This window comes from Osmerus mordax, chromosome 8, assembly GCF_038355195.1.
Source record: "Osmerus mordax isolate fOsmMor3 chromosome 8, fOsmMor3.pri, whole genome shotgun sequence".
In the NCBI taxonomy this organism is placed as follows: Eukaryota; Metazoa; Chordata; class Actinopteri; order Osmeriformes; family Osmeridae; genus Osmerus; species Osmerus mordax.
In genome coordinates this window covers 6,176,783-6,191,694 of record NC_090057.1, presented here as the reverse complement: position 1 = coordinate 6,191,694, position 14,912 = coordinate 6,176,783, and the positions used below count along the sequence as shown (strand labels likewise).

The 14,912-nt window shown below is 44.7% G+C and overlaps 1 protein-coding gene across 1 annotated transcript; it reads left to right on the top strand.

Moving 5' to 3' along the window:
* Positions 1-463: 463 nt before the first annotated feature.
* kcnk10a (potassium channel, subfamily K, member 10a) lies at positions 464-10,711 on the top strand. Its single transcript, XM_067242186.1, has 7 exons — positions 464-518; positions 2,263-2,648; positions 6,724-6,841; positions 7,652-7,812; positions 8,465-8,657; positions 9,266-9,408; positions 10,046-10,711. Exons 1-7 carry the CDS (start codon positions 464-466, stop codon positions 10,709-10,711), a joined length of 1,722 nt encoding a protein of 573 aa, XP_067098287.1.
* Positions 10,712-14,912: the final 4,201 nt, after the last annotated feature.

Here is a 14,912-nt window from a genome sequence, read left to right as displayed (position 1 = left end):
GCGCCATGACTATAGTTGATTGGATACCCCAACGTTGACAAGTCGCTCTGCAGAGGTATTGCATTATTGCAGCAAGTCTTGAAGATGTAAGCGTCAAGTTCTTCGCCGCTGTTGGAGCACCGACTCCGTCTGCGTCTTCCTTGTTTATCAAAACAGAGAGCACTGGCGTGGTGGTGCAACGAGCATTAGTAGCGGTGGGTGTGCACTGGTGTTTCTAGAGTGCCGCGGAAAGATAAGTAGTCATAATTACCTTTTTGCCCTAGTGTGGACCTCGCTCTCCCTGACAGGAGCAAAAGAAGACACGGATGATGTGTTTTTACTCCCTTCCGTTCTCCATCCTCTCACGGTTAAAAGCAAAGGATTCCACAAAAAGGGCTTTAAGATATTTCACATAAAGACGTTTTCTTTAAATTTGGTTGACATGGCTATAGTTTGATTCATTGTAACGAACCGAAGAAACAAGATGAAATTTCCAACGGAGAACCCAAGAAAACAAGGGAACTTGAACCCTGCACCAGGTTTGTATTGAAACATTTGTTGATTAGTAAACACAATGCATACCATTAATTTAAACTTCACAAAGTCATTTTGTTTAGTTATTTGCGTACGATTAACACTTATTGGAAAGGTAACACTGACTACAAATTGTGGGTGGAAAAAATGCAGATAATCACAAATTGGTTTGCAAATAACACCAATCCAAAGATTATGTCTGGGCTGTATCAATAGTCGTATGGCCTTAGTATGGCGCAGTCCCAAATATTTTGTTTTCCCATTTCTATAACTGTATGTATTATTCAATCTAAACTATGTTTTGATTTTTGTTGGCCCTGTTGTATTTAACAGTAGTCAGTGCAGGATATGTTATGTCGTCTGTCAAAACAATCAAATTAAGATTTCCGAGTAGATGAATTGAGTGACACGGGACGCGATGTTTCTAGATTTACTTTGATTACGTTTATGCAATCAACTTGACTTTTTTAACCTCGACGTCATTACTATTCTTATCAGTTTGGTCCAGGCACGACTCCTTGCAGTTGCCTTATTTCCCCATCACCACATGACAAGCAGAACAGAAGAACATGTGCTCCTCCTCAATCCTTACATCACGTGCATAGGCTATTGTAAGGTTACTACACTTAATAAATAGCCGCCTTAGGATATATACTGTTGAATAGGGCTTGGTTGTTGTTTGGTATGGAAAGACCGCGCATTAAATTGACTATTTGAACACTTGTAGCGTTTCTTGCTGCAGTAGACTATAGGTTTCTCTGCTTGTAGTGTTGGAGAATTACCTCATCCGTCAGTACTGTTACTGGTAGACCCCGCCAAGTTTGTATGTATGGCACGTCCAAATGGCTCCCCCGCTGACGCCATCATGTTCAGACTACCCATCCGCTCCAGCCCGTGTAGGTGTTGATTAATTTGTCTATCTGTTTTCAGCGGTATGACCTTCTAGGTAAAGCCAAGTGTATTTTATTTATGTGCAACGTGTCAAGTGTTGCTCGCACACAATTGTACTCATTTCAAAGGCTCATCAAAATTCGTTGCACCTGCTAGACTAGTGGATGCTTTTCTACATAACCGGTAACAGCCGGTAACTGGTTCCATATAGTGCATCTATGTATGGGCTTTTACCCGTGTGTTGTACATGAGTAAGATGTAACAAGCAACGATCAAGACTCTTACAAACTGCATTACATAATATAATTTAGATTAAATTGTATTTAACATTTTCCTTAGAAATTCGTGCTGTCCAGATGTTAAAAAACAACAACTGTAGGTTACATGTGTGTTTCAATTGACAATACACTATAAACCGATTTTATTTGCAGTTTGCATGGCTCAATATGATCCACCTTACATCGTTTCCCAGTGTTTTTATTAGGAACAGTAATTAATGGAGCCAACACAGAATTGGAAAAGCAGATCTGTCCTTTACCATTAAGGGGTTAGTCACAAAGCCCACAGAGCCATTAGAGTTGCACCCTCTCTCAGTCTCTCCTAGTGCTGAGGCCTCTGATAAGGTTCCATTACTACAGCACAATGTCCTTCAGCTGATAAAGGTAGACTCCTAGACTGCATTATGTCATCCATATTGGACAATAAATATATAGTAAATACACAATGCTCTCTTTCAAAAATGTATTATATATCTCAATATACAGTGTAAGTAAACACCAATATCTTTTCACATCATGCTACCCTCTGAAAAGATTTAAGTAATCTGTAACATTGATTTTGTAATTTCCCTCTTTGCAGTGGAAGTTCAAACCAACCTGGTCCCCCCTAAAAAGGTGCAGTCAGGCATGCTGCAGTCCAGCCTTGTCCAGGCCAGCGTGGCCACCATGCAGAACCCCATGGGCTGCACCATGCCCCGGCTGTCCGTGTCGTCACGGCCCGCCAGCATGGTGGCCAGCATGGAGGCGGTGGCAAGCGGTTCGGCCCTGCTCACCGTCATGAAGTGGAAGACGGTCCTGGCAGTGTTCGTCGTGGTGGTGGCCTACCTGGTCGCCGGGGGCCTGGTGTTCCGGGCCCTGGAGCAGCCCTTCGAGAGCAACCAGAAAGACTCCATCACCATGGAGAAGGCGGCGTTCCTGCAGAAGAACCCCTGTGTCTCGCCGGCTGAGCTGGAGGCACTCATCAAGGTAAGGCCGACCTGCACCCTCCGCCAGGCCAGATCAATATGCCAGCTTTCCTTCCCCCTGTAGCCAGAGTCCCTGGTGGCGTCTCAGGTCTACTGAAACCTGAGCTCCTCATCGATCCCACGCCATCACACCCCACACATACTCCGAACACTGAAACTAGATCAGAACCACAGAAGATGTCTCACTGTATAAAAATAAGTGTATAAAATGAGTCTAGCCTCCTGCCAGACAGTATTACAGGCACCCTCTCTGTGGGTGTGGCCATGGGATGGGTTGGACACATGCTACATGTGTGATGTGCAGTGTGCCCCGGCCTGTGCCCACCTGCCAGTATGTGACGTCCTGCATGCCTTGGCTGCCACAGCTAGACAGCTCCACCGTCATGCCTAATGACACTCGTTATTACTTGCACTTTACAGGGGACGTGGGCTGCATCAGAATATCTTGAAAAGATGACAGAGGAAAGCCCATTAAGAACGTTCAGATTATGCTAGTTTGAACTGCAGAATGGATGTTGGGATCTGTTCACTGTTTGAATTCAGAGGTGTGTATGAACTATGTGGTTTATGACTCATCAGAGAGTACTAGCCTTTGATTAGCAACATTTTGTAATGTTCAGGATCCTTATAGAGATTTTTTCTGTCATTTTCAGGTCTATAATTTAATTTAAGGAGGATGCCAAAAACCTATGTCAGAGCTATTTCTAAGAGCTAAGACTTTCATATCAAAGTAATTCCAGGAAACCCGTTCTTTCGGTTCTCTCATAGATTGATTTGCAGAGCTATGCTTACCAATTATTGTTCCATCCCTCCATGACTCATTTGTCTTCCATGAGACCATACCATTAGACCAAATGTAAGGAAAGCTTTTTAAAAACACAATCTAGCTCCCACAATTGCAGGTTAATCCAGGAAAAGGAAATCAAACATGATTCTAAGCTTTTCTTGGGGGAGGTTTATAAACAAAGCTTTATTGGACTGACACTGGCATCTCTCACACTGCAATCACAAAAGCTCATCATGGCCTTACAACTCGTAGTAAAAAAAGCAGAGAAACACCCAAGTGTTTTAGACAGCCAGATATTGACCCTGGGCTGCCAACAGCTGCTGTTATAATGGAGAGGCACAGTCCCCACCAGCAAGGTGAAAACAGCAGTACTGAAGCAGAGCACTGCCTCACTTGGCTGGCTCTCTCCTGCTCGTATAGCGCACAACAAAGCAAAGCATGAATTTAATTAGTTAATTAATTGGTTCTGAACCACTCCCATCACACATCACTTGAAAATGTCATCTGATTAAAAAGTGAGAGGCTCGTAGTTGTTTGTTTACCGGTAAAGCACAAATTGGTCCTTCTTGCTACTAAGGGAGAACTAAAAGAATTGGCGTAAGCGGAGCTCTATCAAGTATCGGATCAATTTCTTCCTAGAAAACACTGCTGTAGTGGTGTAGTAGTGAGAATGCAGTAGCCAAGGCTGACTGGCTTGGTACAGCCATGCTGCTGGGAACTGCACTGCTTGTAAAGCAGATGTGTCTTTTCCTGCAGAGAAGCAGAGTCAAAAAGAACCACTCGGCACTTACACTGCCTGTCTTTCAGTGAAAGCCAGTGACAAATCATCTGCAATCCGAGATAGGGATTCTGGGAAAATGCAGAATCCTATTTGGATGTTTTTCCATGGAACAGGGAGCTTGGTGGGATGTCTGTCCCCCATCACGGAACAGTAAGACTGCATTGCAGCAGTGACTATTTGTTGTCACAAAAATACGGCTAACATGGGATTTTCTCCATGCCTGGCTGCCTTTAAAAACACTCTTCAGCCGTGTTAAAGTCACCGTGGTCCATCTGATAAATGCAGTGATAATTGCCCATATTTTCATCACAGAAAGGCTGAATCAACGTCTTTAAAGTCTTAAAAGCATCTGCTGGGGAATCAATAATTCATGATGCCATCCAGTGGTAGCAGCAGCAGGACCCAGCCCTGGGATAGAACCATGGCCGATGGGAAGGGAGGTGACAGTCCCCCTGGGTCTCTGCTATGAACACTGTTGTTTGGCATGAAACTGGTTCCCTTGAGCATCTGCAGTCCCCTGTTAATCCATCCCTTGTGATGGTTTACCAAAGTTCTGCAGTGTGACACTTTTCAAAACATACTGTATGTATCTCTTTACAGATAGATAGATCTATCTATCTATCTGTCTCACATGGATTCTACACAAAATAATTATGTGTCCTGAGTCTTGAGTCATTGTGTTGGTTAAAGTTTGTTGAACTGGAGCCCCAAGGAAGCGTGTGGATACAGTGGCACACAGTGTTGTTGTCTTGCATCCCACTGGGATCCTGCCATGGTGCATCTAGTAATTACCCAACACTAGGGCCATGATTCAGAGGTGTGGAGTGTGGCCGTATGCCGTGACTCACCCACCCCGCTCACAGCATTTCTACCTCTCCTTTCCTCCACCCCGCCTCCCTCGCTCTCTTTTTCAGCTGCAAAAAAAGAAGGAAAGGCTTTTTCTAGTTTCTTTAGGGGAAAGCTGTTTTTTTTGCAGCTGCCGATAAACTCTTTGTGCTGTTGGTACAGTGATGAACATGAACTTGAGGAGGAAAGCACGCCTATATTGGCTGTAACACGACTCAAGGATTGAATGTTACAGTTTTATTTTGATCAATCTGGTCAAATTATAGTACAGTTGTTACAGATCTTGAAGAAGTGTTTACAGTTTTTACCCCGTAAGTATTACATCAACATAATCTTCTGCCCTATCACACAAGCTTTCTGCTTTTTCCCCCCCAGAGCATATTTGACACAATTTCGAATTCCAGCTGAAAGGTGATTTCTTGCTGGCAGAGAATAGGGCAAATGATAAACTGTGCCGGGAGGAGTGCCAGGGTGCTGCTCTATTGTTTTAGCTGGGAGGCGGCTACAGGCCCCCAGCCCTCAAGACAGGCCAGACAGGCAGGCTTGGATGCCTTCTCAGCCTTTATTGTACCTTATTATGGACATTGCTAACCTCCAGTAAAAACCTCAGAACCATTTTCCTTTCACCTACATGTTGGTGAATTAAAACCCTAGGAGTTTACGTGTACCCCTTTTGCCAATACTTTACCCCCAACCTATTCTATTTCATTAAAGAGATGACAGTGATTTTTATTTGGAAGACATTGAGTGTCCTGAAGTGCAAACCTCAAACCGCAAAAAATGCTGATATGTCTTTTGTTGTTCTCGAGTAACTCACAGTGCTGGGGGGAACATTTTGTCCTAAGTTCATTAGGTCGTAACATTCTTAGTCAGGCTTTGAGGTTACACAATTCCCACACAAACAAAGCCTGGAGCCTTTTGGTTCATTTCAACGCAGTACTTGTGCCCGTCAACTTAGAGTTGTGATTGGGCTGTTTGTCGCACAGAGGCCCTAGTATGGTCCATGGTCTGTTACATGCAGCCATCCCAGTGTTCTGAGGAGATCAGACAGACAGGATAAGGTCCTTGTTAAACGTGGTGTGCGGGAGTTCTACCTTCTGGGTTATGGAGGCCTGTGGCATGCCCTTGTTGACTTGCCCTTCAGCCGACTGCACACCTATCCCTCACACCCTTAGACAGATCCTGCCAGATCACTGCTTCGCTTCCCCATCTGCTGTGGTGGACTCTCGCTGGGCGTACGGGCGCAGAGCGTTAGGGGCTGCTCCGGGCACCAGCCCCGCCCCGGCCGGCAGGCCTCTCCCAGCAGCCTCTCTGCTTCTCTGTCAGGGTGATTCACTATAGAGGCAGTATTATCAGTGTCGAGGTAGTCACATGCAACTGAATCCTGGATCTCGTGACGCGTGTTTGCTATATCCTTCAGCGTGAGCCCCCAGAAAACAAAAACTGCCGTTGACGAACATTTTCCTCGACACGGCGGCACAGCCATTCGGGATGGAAACGATCGTGTTTTACAGTGTTAAACGTTCGCAAGATACCTTGTCAGCAAAATTGTACGTGCATTCACAATCCATTCTGACTACATCAACCGTGATTCAAACATCCTTCCCCATGACATGTTATACTTGAATGATGTGGTAGCATCCTCTCTGGCTTCTCTTCCAGCACTCTGTGGATGCTGTGAATGCTGGGGTCAGTCCAATAGGAGACACATCCTATAACTCCAGTCACTGGGACCTGGGCAGTGCCTTCTTCTTTGCCGGGACTGTCATCACAACCATAGGTACCTGAAAATGTTCTCTATTCTCGATGTACTGCTCTTACAACTTACATCATCATTGATCACCAATTCATTGACTCACTGGATGCGATGATGTTATATGTCTTGCACTCGAGAATACATGTAGTGCAATCCTGTCGCAGTCACCTTGCACTTCATTTCAGTTCAATCGATTGTTTTAATGCACGCTGACTTTCTAACTGTTGTCAATAGTAGCCCAGTCAATGCTAGCAGCAGTGGCAGTGGTCTAGGCTTCTCCACAGTTGGGTTGTAAATATTAGTCATTTGTGAGATTAAATGAATGGTGCTGCTCCACTCCAGGGAGTAATGGGCTGTCAGATTGAGAGATGTCCTACATTATCTCCCTTATGACTTACTGTATGCAACAACAGACACAACCAACCTGATATTATGTTTCATTTAAAGGAAGGTTTGGAAGTACAAATGGTTGGTGTGACAACTAGGCACTGGACAGGACATTTGCTATCAGAGAAAATATGAAGATCATTTGTTGTAGCAGTGGGGAGATGAGGAAATAGATCATGCCATTGTCTACTAAAGAACTTCCAGAGTCCTTATTGCTCCTGACTGTTGAATGTCGCTCATTTTGAAGGATGAGTGAAAGAAGCTTTTCCACACCACTGGCTAAAGATTGTCTCTGCAATTAATAGAACCTGCTTTCCCTTGTGACTCTTAGTAGAAACTGACATTGTATAACCTACGGTTAGCTGCCAGATGTTTGAACAAAACAATTTAATGAGCTAATTTTTATGTATGTCCAGCCTAACTCCTCTCTGTCTGTTTCTCTCATAGGGTATGGTAACATTGCCCCCAGTACAGAAGGAGGAAAGATCTTCTGTATCCTGTATGCAATCTTCGGCATTCCCCTTTTCGGGTTTCTTCTAGCAGGAGTGGGGGACCAGCTGGGGACTATATTTGTGAAAAGTATCGCCAAGGTGGAGAAAACGTTCAGGGTGAGTCGAGATTACGGAAAAATAAAAATGTATACTGGTTAGGTATTTGAGAGTTTCTCTAACACGAACACAGCTCTTTAGAAGACACAAGATCAGTGATTTGATAAGTGATTTGAGAGTTCTGCCAGTGGAAGCACAAAGTGTGCAGTGCTAAGCAAGGTGTAGTTCTCTGTTAATGAACTCTGGGAGAGCATTAGAGCATGCAAATGAGCATGGGGTGCACCGCCGTGTTTCATTTTGATTGGCTCAGCAGTTCGTCCTAAACATTCAGCTCTGGCCTATTTGTGGGGCAGCCGACAAACCATGACACCTGTGGAGAGCGAGGCACAGCGCTGATGGTCAACTATGTCAGCAGACACACTCACAGTCACCATCAGTGTTGTGTCTCATTTAAGATAATCTACCCTAATCAAGTAGTGGTTCAGCACATTAATAAATTCACCTTGTTAGACTCAGTGTCCTGTGTCAGAGAATAGGAGTCTACCCCTTGGCATCCTGTGAAGACTACCTCGTCATGTTGCCCTCTGTCACTCATACTCTACGTGTGGGCATGTGTGTGTGCTTGGATGTGTGTGGGCATGTGTGTGTGTGTGATTGCGTGTGTGTGGGCATGTGTGTGTGTGTGCTTGCGAGTGTGTTCTTCATCCTACAGCGTAAACACAACCAGATCAGTCAAACCAAGATTCGCGTGGCGTCCACCTTGCTCTTCATCCTCGCTGGCTGCATCCTCTTCGTCACCATCCCAGCTGTCATTTTTAAACACATTGAAGGATGGACGGCCCTGGAGGCCATCTATTTTGTTGTCATCACTCTGACCACCGTTGGAATTGGGGACTATGTGGCAGGTGAGAACACGTTGATTAGCAAGGTTTTCTGCCGCTAAATACCACAGCAATTGTCTTTATGATTGAAGTCAAAATTGTCATTTTGGTTATGGTGGGTAACATTTGCTGCACATATTTGATCATTCACACTCCTTGATTCGAGTTGGATGCACTTATCTGTACAGTATGGCTTTACTTCATTGCTGAAACAAGTGTAAACCTTTAGCTGGAGTTATCAGTGATGGATGGGAGCCTCTGTGTACACCAGACGGGCTGGTAATTTGAAAAGCTATGCTTTATTGCCTTAGTGAAATAAAATCCATTAATGGACCTGCATAAGCTTGATCTCACTGACAGGACTGCCACCTCGCCAATGATTTCCATCCCAATCCCTTTCCAGCACACAAACACTTGATTGAGTGAGAGGGGAAAATAGACACTGAATTGACTTTCTGAGAAAATTAGCTTTTGTTGTCAGTCTGAGGGCCACCGCACAGCAGACAACATCCAGGTCATAATAGTTGAATAGACCCATTGTGACACGTAGTCCAGGTTGAAATATTTGAACGCCTGGGAATTATATAATGATGGCCATATTACGGTTTTAAATATCTTATGATTTGTTGCAGGAGGAGACCGGAGAATTGAGTATCGTAAATGGTACCGTCCGCTGGTATGGTTCTGGATCCTGGTGGGTCTGGCCTATTTCGCTGCTGTCCTGAGCATGATTGGTGATTGGTTGAGGGTGCTTTCCAAGAAGACAAAAGAAGAGGTAGGATCATTTCTGTGTGGATTTATAGGACTGTTATAGCAGTGGACTGTAAATAACATACAGTATATTCATCAAACTTGTTATAAAAGAAATACATATATATTAAAATATATAAAATCCAACTAAAGCTGACTATAAGGCCAGATTGTACTGGGCTGCGTTTCCCGATAATGATGGATCTTAGCAACGATCGAGCAAAAAACGAAACCATCGATATTTCTTACGTGCGTTTCCCAAACATGCTCGTAAGGAGTAGGCTAATCTATGCACTTTCAAGAGTTACGAATTTTCAAGAGACACTTCAGCTACGATGTCTTTAGGAACGGCCCGTAAAACTAAGATTCGTCCTACGATGGATTCTACGATCAACTTAGGCTGACGACGCTTTCGGGAAACGCACCCCTGGTCAATTAAGTGCAATATGACAGACGAGTTGTGTTCAATGTATGTGATGGATTACACATTCACTTGCATTTGGATGTGGATGCACTATTTGTATGTTGCTTTGGATAAAAGCATCTGCTACATTAAAACATTTGTAAAATGTAAATGTATCTAAGTGCAGAATAATGAGCACAAAAATGACTTCCTTGGTGTCATAAAATGTGAGAACATCCGGTCTGGGACTTCTTTCCAGGTGGGGGAGATCAAAGCTCACGCGGCCGAGTGGAAGGCCAACGTGCGGGCCGAGTTCCGGGAGACTCGGCGGCGTCTGAGCGTGGAGGTCCACGACAAACTCCAGCGAGCCGCCACCATCCGCAGCATGGAGCGCCGTCAGCTGGGCCTGGACCAGCGGGCCGTGTCTCTGGACATGCTGTCACCGGAACGGCGGGCCGTCTTCAACAGCCTGGACACCAAAAGCTACAAGACCTCCTCCCAGGAGAGCATCGACACCAAGCTGAACAACCTGCGGCTGCGACTGGGCGCCGAGGGCTGCGAGCGCCGGCCCGACTCCCAGACCTCCTCCGAGGACAACATCTTCAACCGCCTGGGCTCCGTCACCAAGATGGCCAAGCGCAGTAAGAACCGCGAGCTGAAGAAGAACATCCCCCACGAGGCGCGTCGCCCCCACAGCGAGGCCTACGGCTGCAGCACGCCCACCATGGACGAGGGGAAGGGCAAGGAGGACGGGGATGAGGACGAGGAGGAGGTGGATAAGGAGTTCAACACCAGCCTGTCTGACTTGCCGCTGTTTGTGGAGGTTTGCAATCCCCAGAATGGCTTCATCCCAACGGAGACCAAAGAAAACGAGAGCGAGAAAACACTTGAAGACAAAGAGCTGCATATTCAGATGGCTCCTTAGACTGTCCATAACTCCTTGTAGGATCAGAGGTTTGAACACCACCATACGTGCCTTAACTGTATCTCTGTCAGACTCTCTCTTTCTGCCTCTCTTACTCTTTCCCCTCCTCTCTCTCTCTTTCCCCTGTGTGCTTAACAGGGGGCACTGCTGTGTGTGTCCCTGTGTGCTATGATGTTAAATAATTCACTGTGCCCTAATGACCCAAGAAAAAGGACTTTGTCTAGATCTAATCTGGTAGGAGATGGTGAGGATTGGTTCTTAAGGTTGAACACGGTACGGCACGGTACAACCAAATCAACCAACACGCTCTGAAGGGAGAAGAGAAAGATGGCTGCTAATAAGACGAGTCATAATTAAGACTAAACCACTTAAGAGGCGGCAGTCGACTGATGCGAGGAATCTACAGACTTTTATGCACATGGACCTCGTTGAGGTGGTCTTTAGTTTATCGTTGAGGTTAGAAAAGAACAAAAGCTGCTTAGGAATAGAGAAAACGAGTAGGACTGGGACTGAGTTGTTGTGAAATGTGAGACTTTCACTATGTGTTTGTACACATCAATGTTTTACATTATGATCCAAGAAGCTATACACTTTGCAAATGCATTTAAACTTGAATGAAACATTTATTTAAAATAACAAAAAACATGTCACATGTTGTCTGTGCATGGTCCCTGAGCTAAGTTGTTGTCTAAGTACAGTGTATGATAACGCTACCCAAGTTCATGACCTTGAACCCTCCAATCTCAGGGCTTGCAGTCCTTTTGTTGTCATTAAAATGTATATTGCTGATGAATGCTGCATTCACACTTTGAAAATACGAGGGCCTTGTGCTTTCTGAAGATGACAGCTTATGACAATAGAGTGGAAGATAAGCCATAATGCAAAGAAGGTTAGTATCTGAAAATGCTAAGGGGATACCAACATACACAATATTTCAGGAAGGGATCATAGAAAAGGATGGTGAAGTGTGGGGGTTGCAAATTATCCATTTTGAGAGACGGTATAGTTGATTGAGATATCGCTACACTGATGAGCTTGAATACTGTGGGTTAAGCTGCCATCTTTATTATACTTGACTTACCATGTCATTTGTAAAGTACTAGACATTTACGTTACATTAATACTTTCTTGTTTGTGTTCACAAACAATACACTAGTAATGTCCATACAAACCTGAGGGTTTATATCACACAAACACACCAACTTCAGCCACATTCTGTACCTACACCAAAAACTTCACATTTGAACACTCTCTCTGTTCCTTTGGTTTGCATTGATATACAGTAGGTACAATGTTAGCCTAGTGTGAATGCAGCAAAGGACTCAATGTTTGTTACGCTACAAAGAAATAATAATTCAAGCTTAAAATAAAGCAACTTTAAGTCTTGGAACAGAAAAGCATGCTATGTGAAATATACTATCATGATAAATGGTATTGATTGTACCATCACATGCTTCAGAGAACAATGCTTGTCATAGCATTTTTTAAATGTCCATGCTGAAACGGCATGGGCAGCACATGCTCAGTATTTGGAAGCTGTTCACGGTATTACTTGTGCAACCATTACAAACAATGTAGTGAGTGCCTTTTGGAAATAAATCTAACTGAATGAAGTGCTTCTCTGGTGTGCTTGTGTCTCAGTGTTCTTTGGTCACAGTAGCACGTCTCCATGTGCTGCATTTATCTGAGGTTTCTATCTACCCGAAGAAGAGGATCACTTTCGTAGTCTCTGGCTATGACCTCTGACAATGAAACAATCCCCCTCTTTCGACTATTTGCTTTCCTGTGTCTGCCTCCGGCAACCCCCCTGGAGATTTCACAGAACTGTTTCACCTTCACATCTGCATCCTGACACCCCCCTGGATCCACCCACTCTCAGATCAACTTATCAACACCTTTCTCTGTGGGGGAGGTTGCGATTCATTATTAACTAGAAAAGCTTTGTACAAGTTTAGTTTTGCACTTCTACAGCATTACCTTACGTAATTTAATTGGTTAATTTCAATATTATACTTAGGACATGCAATATGAGATTCTCGTTGTACAGTATTTGGAGATCCAATCTTTTTAGAGATTGGACGTTCATGTAACCCGCCTGGTTGGACATTGAATGCCGTCCGGTAAAGAAAACCTACCGTTTATGCAGATCAATGAGAAGCTAATTGAGGAGGTGGGGTGCCAAAGCTGGATAGAATGTTCAGTGCCTTCTCCCTAAGAAACACCTGAACAACAAACACGGCTCCGATAGCTGTCTTGGCAGCCTACACTGCTGCCTGTGAGCGGTGTTGACAACCAGGACCACTGGTGAATGTGAATGAAATGGTAATGGAGACGTGCAACTATATCCTCTCACAGCCAGCCTGGCAGCTGAGTCTGTCCACAGGTTCAAAATTCAAACAATACCGAGAGTTAAGTTTCTTCAAAAACCTTTAAGGTCACCTGGGGTTGACATCTGTACACTGTCATGTAAAATGGTTTTGTTCTTGTTTCCAGGAAATGACACCTAATGTAGGCAGTGTTTGCTTGTCTCACGTTAATAAACACCTTTGAAACCTTTGGCAACACCAGTTTCTTTCGCATTATTTTCAATCTCACTTGTTTATCAAGACAATAACTTGTGTTTCTTATCCTTTAAAGGAACTGTTAACTTAATTAAATGGATCACTGTGAGTTGAGCATGACGCAATAACTAGAATGGCTCCCAGCCAATGAGAAGGACACACCCATGCTGCCTAACCAAAGGGATGATTCCCCCCTGCAGGTCACAGAGAGTGCGTTACCCTCATTCACCAGAGTCCTCAGCAGGCCCTGTCAGATTGTCAGTATCTGTGTCTGTGTGAGGTACGAGTTAACTCTTGTGACCTCAGTGCCCCCCAGGGGTCTGTGCAAGGGCGTATGGTGACACCAGGGCTGAACCTCCACCTGTCACACTGAGATTAAGCCGACAAGACTGAAACAAAGCCTCCAAGGATGACAGTGGGTATTTCTGATCTCACGCACCCACCTACACACTCCCACATTAACAGGCATATGCATAAGTACTCCCATGTGCACACATTCGTGAAGACATAAACACATACACATGCCCAGGCACATGTGAAGGCACACCCATGACGGTCTATGTTCCATGTCACTCCAGATGTCCTCTATTTGAGCTCAGTCCCACATACTCGTCCTTGCATAAACACATGCACACATTGGTCTGCTTTGAAAAGTCAACCTCTCAGGATGTCACGATGCTTGATGAAGCAGGCACAGGTGAGAAGATGACAAATAGATCTCTCGCTGTGAAAAACATTTGCATCCAAATCAGCAACACATCACAGCAAAAGTTTCACGCTGCTGGGGTTTTGTTTGAGTGACGGAAAGAGGGAATGACTGAAAGTACCAGCGGTGGCTTCGAAAGTCAAGAAGTTTTGAAGGAAGAAGTCGATCCAAACTTCTTTGGGCCAGACCGTCTCTCCCGACCCTCGGTCACCGTGGCCCAGTGCCGAGTGCCAGCCTGGCAGACTGAAGCCCAGCTGTGTTTGGCCACAGTGCCATATGGCCAACACAGACACCAGACTCCAGTGATACCTCAAGTTTGATAGAGACGAACAAATTATTATCTCAGCCTCTCTGCATTTGGTGCTTCCGCTTTGATCAAACCCCATGGTTTCTGTCATGGTCGGGGACAGTTGAGAGGCAATGATGGGCATCTTAGTGTAAAGTTAAGCCAGTGTTGAGTGTTTAAATATCATTCAGCAAACACTGCAGTAGTGGAAGTCTGTCATGTATATGGTTGATATGTGACAGCATCAGTCAGAAGAAAATGACTACTTAGGCCATGTGTCAGCAGTGGGATTGTATTTATACAAGCACAAAGTTAGGGGCTACAGTGCATCCAAGATGTGTGTCTGCATGTATGTTTCTGAACGCCTGCAGACACACATCTTCTACACGGTCATTCCTAGCGTTCTTGCGTGTATGTGTGTGTGTATGTGTGCACACACCCACACATAGAGAGAGACACGCACACACACACACATACACGCAAGAACGCTAGGAATGACCGTGGAGAAGATGCACCAAACAAATCAAACAATGTGTGAGACAGGAGTGCGGTTGCCATGGCAACCACTGCTTGTGTAATATCTCCTCATGTATGTCTCCGCCAATTAGGCTCTGTGAGTTTCCTATTTTCTATAGGCTGACAAACTGG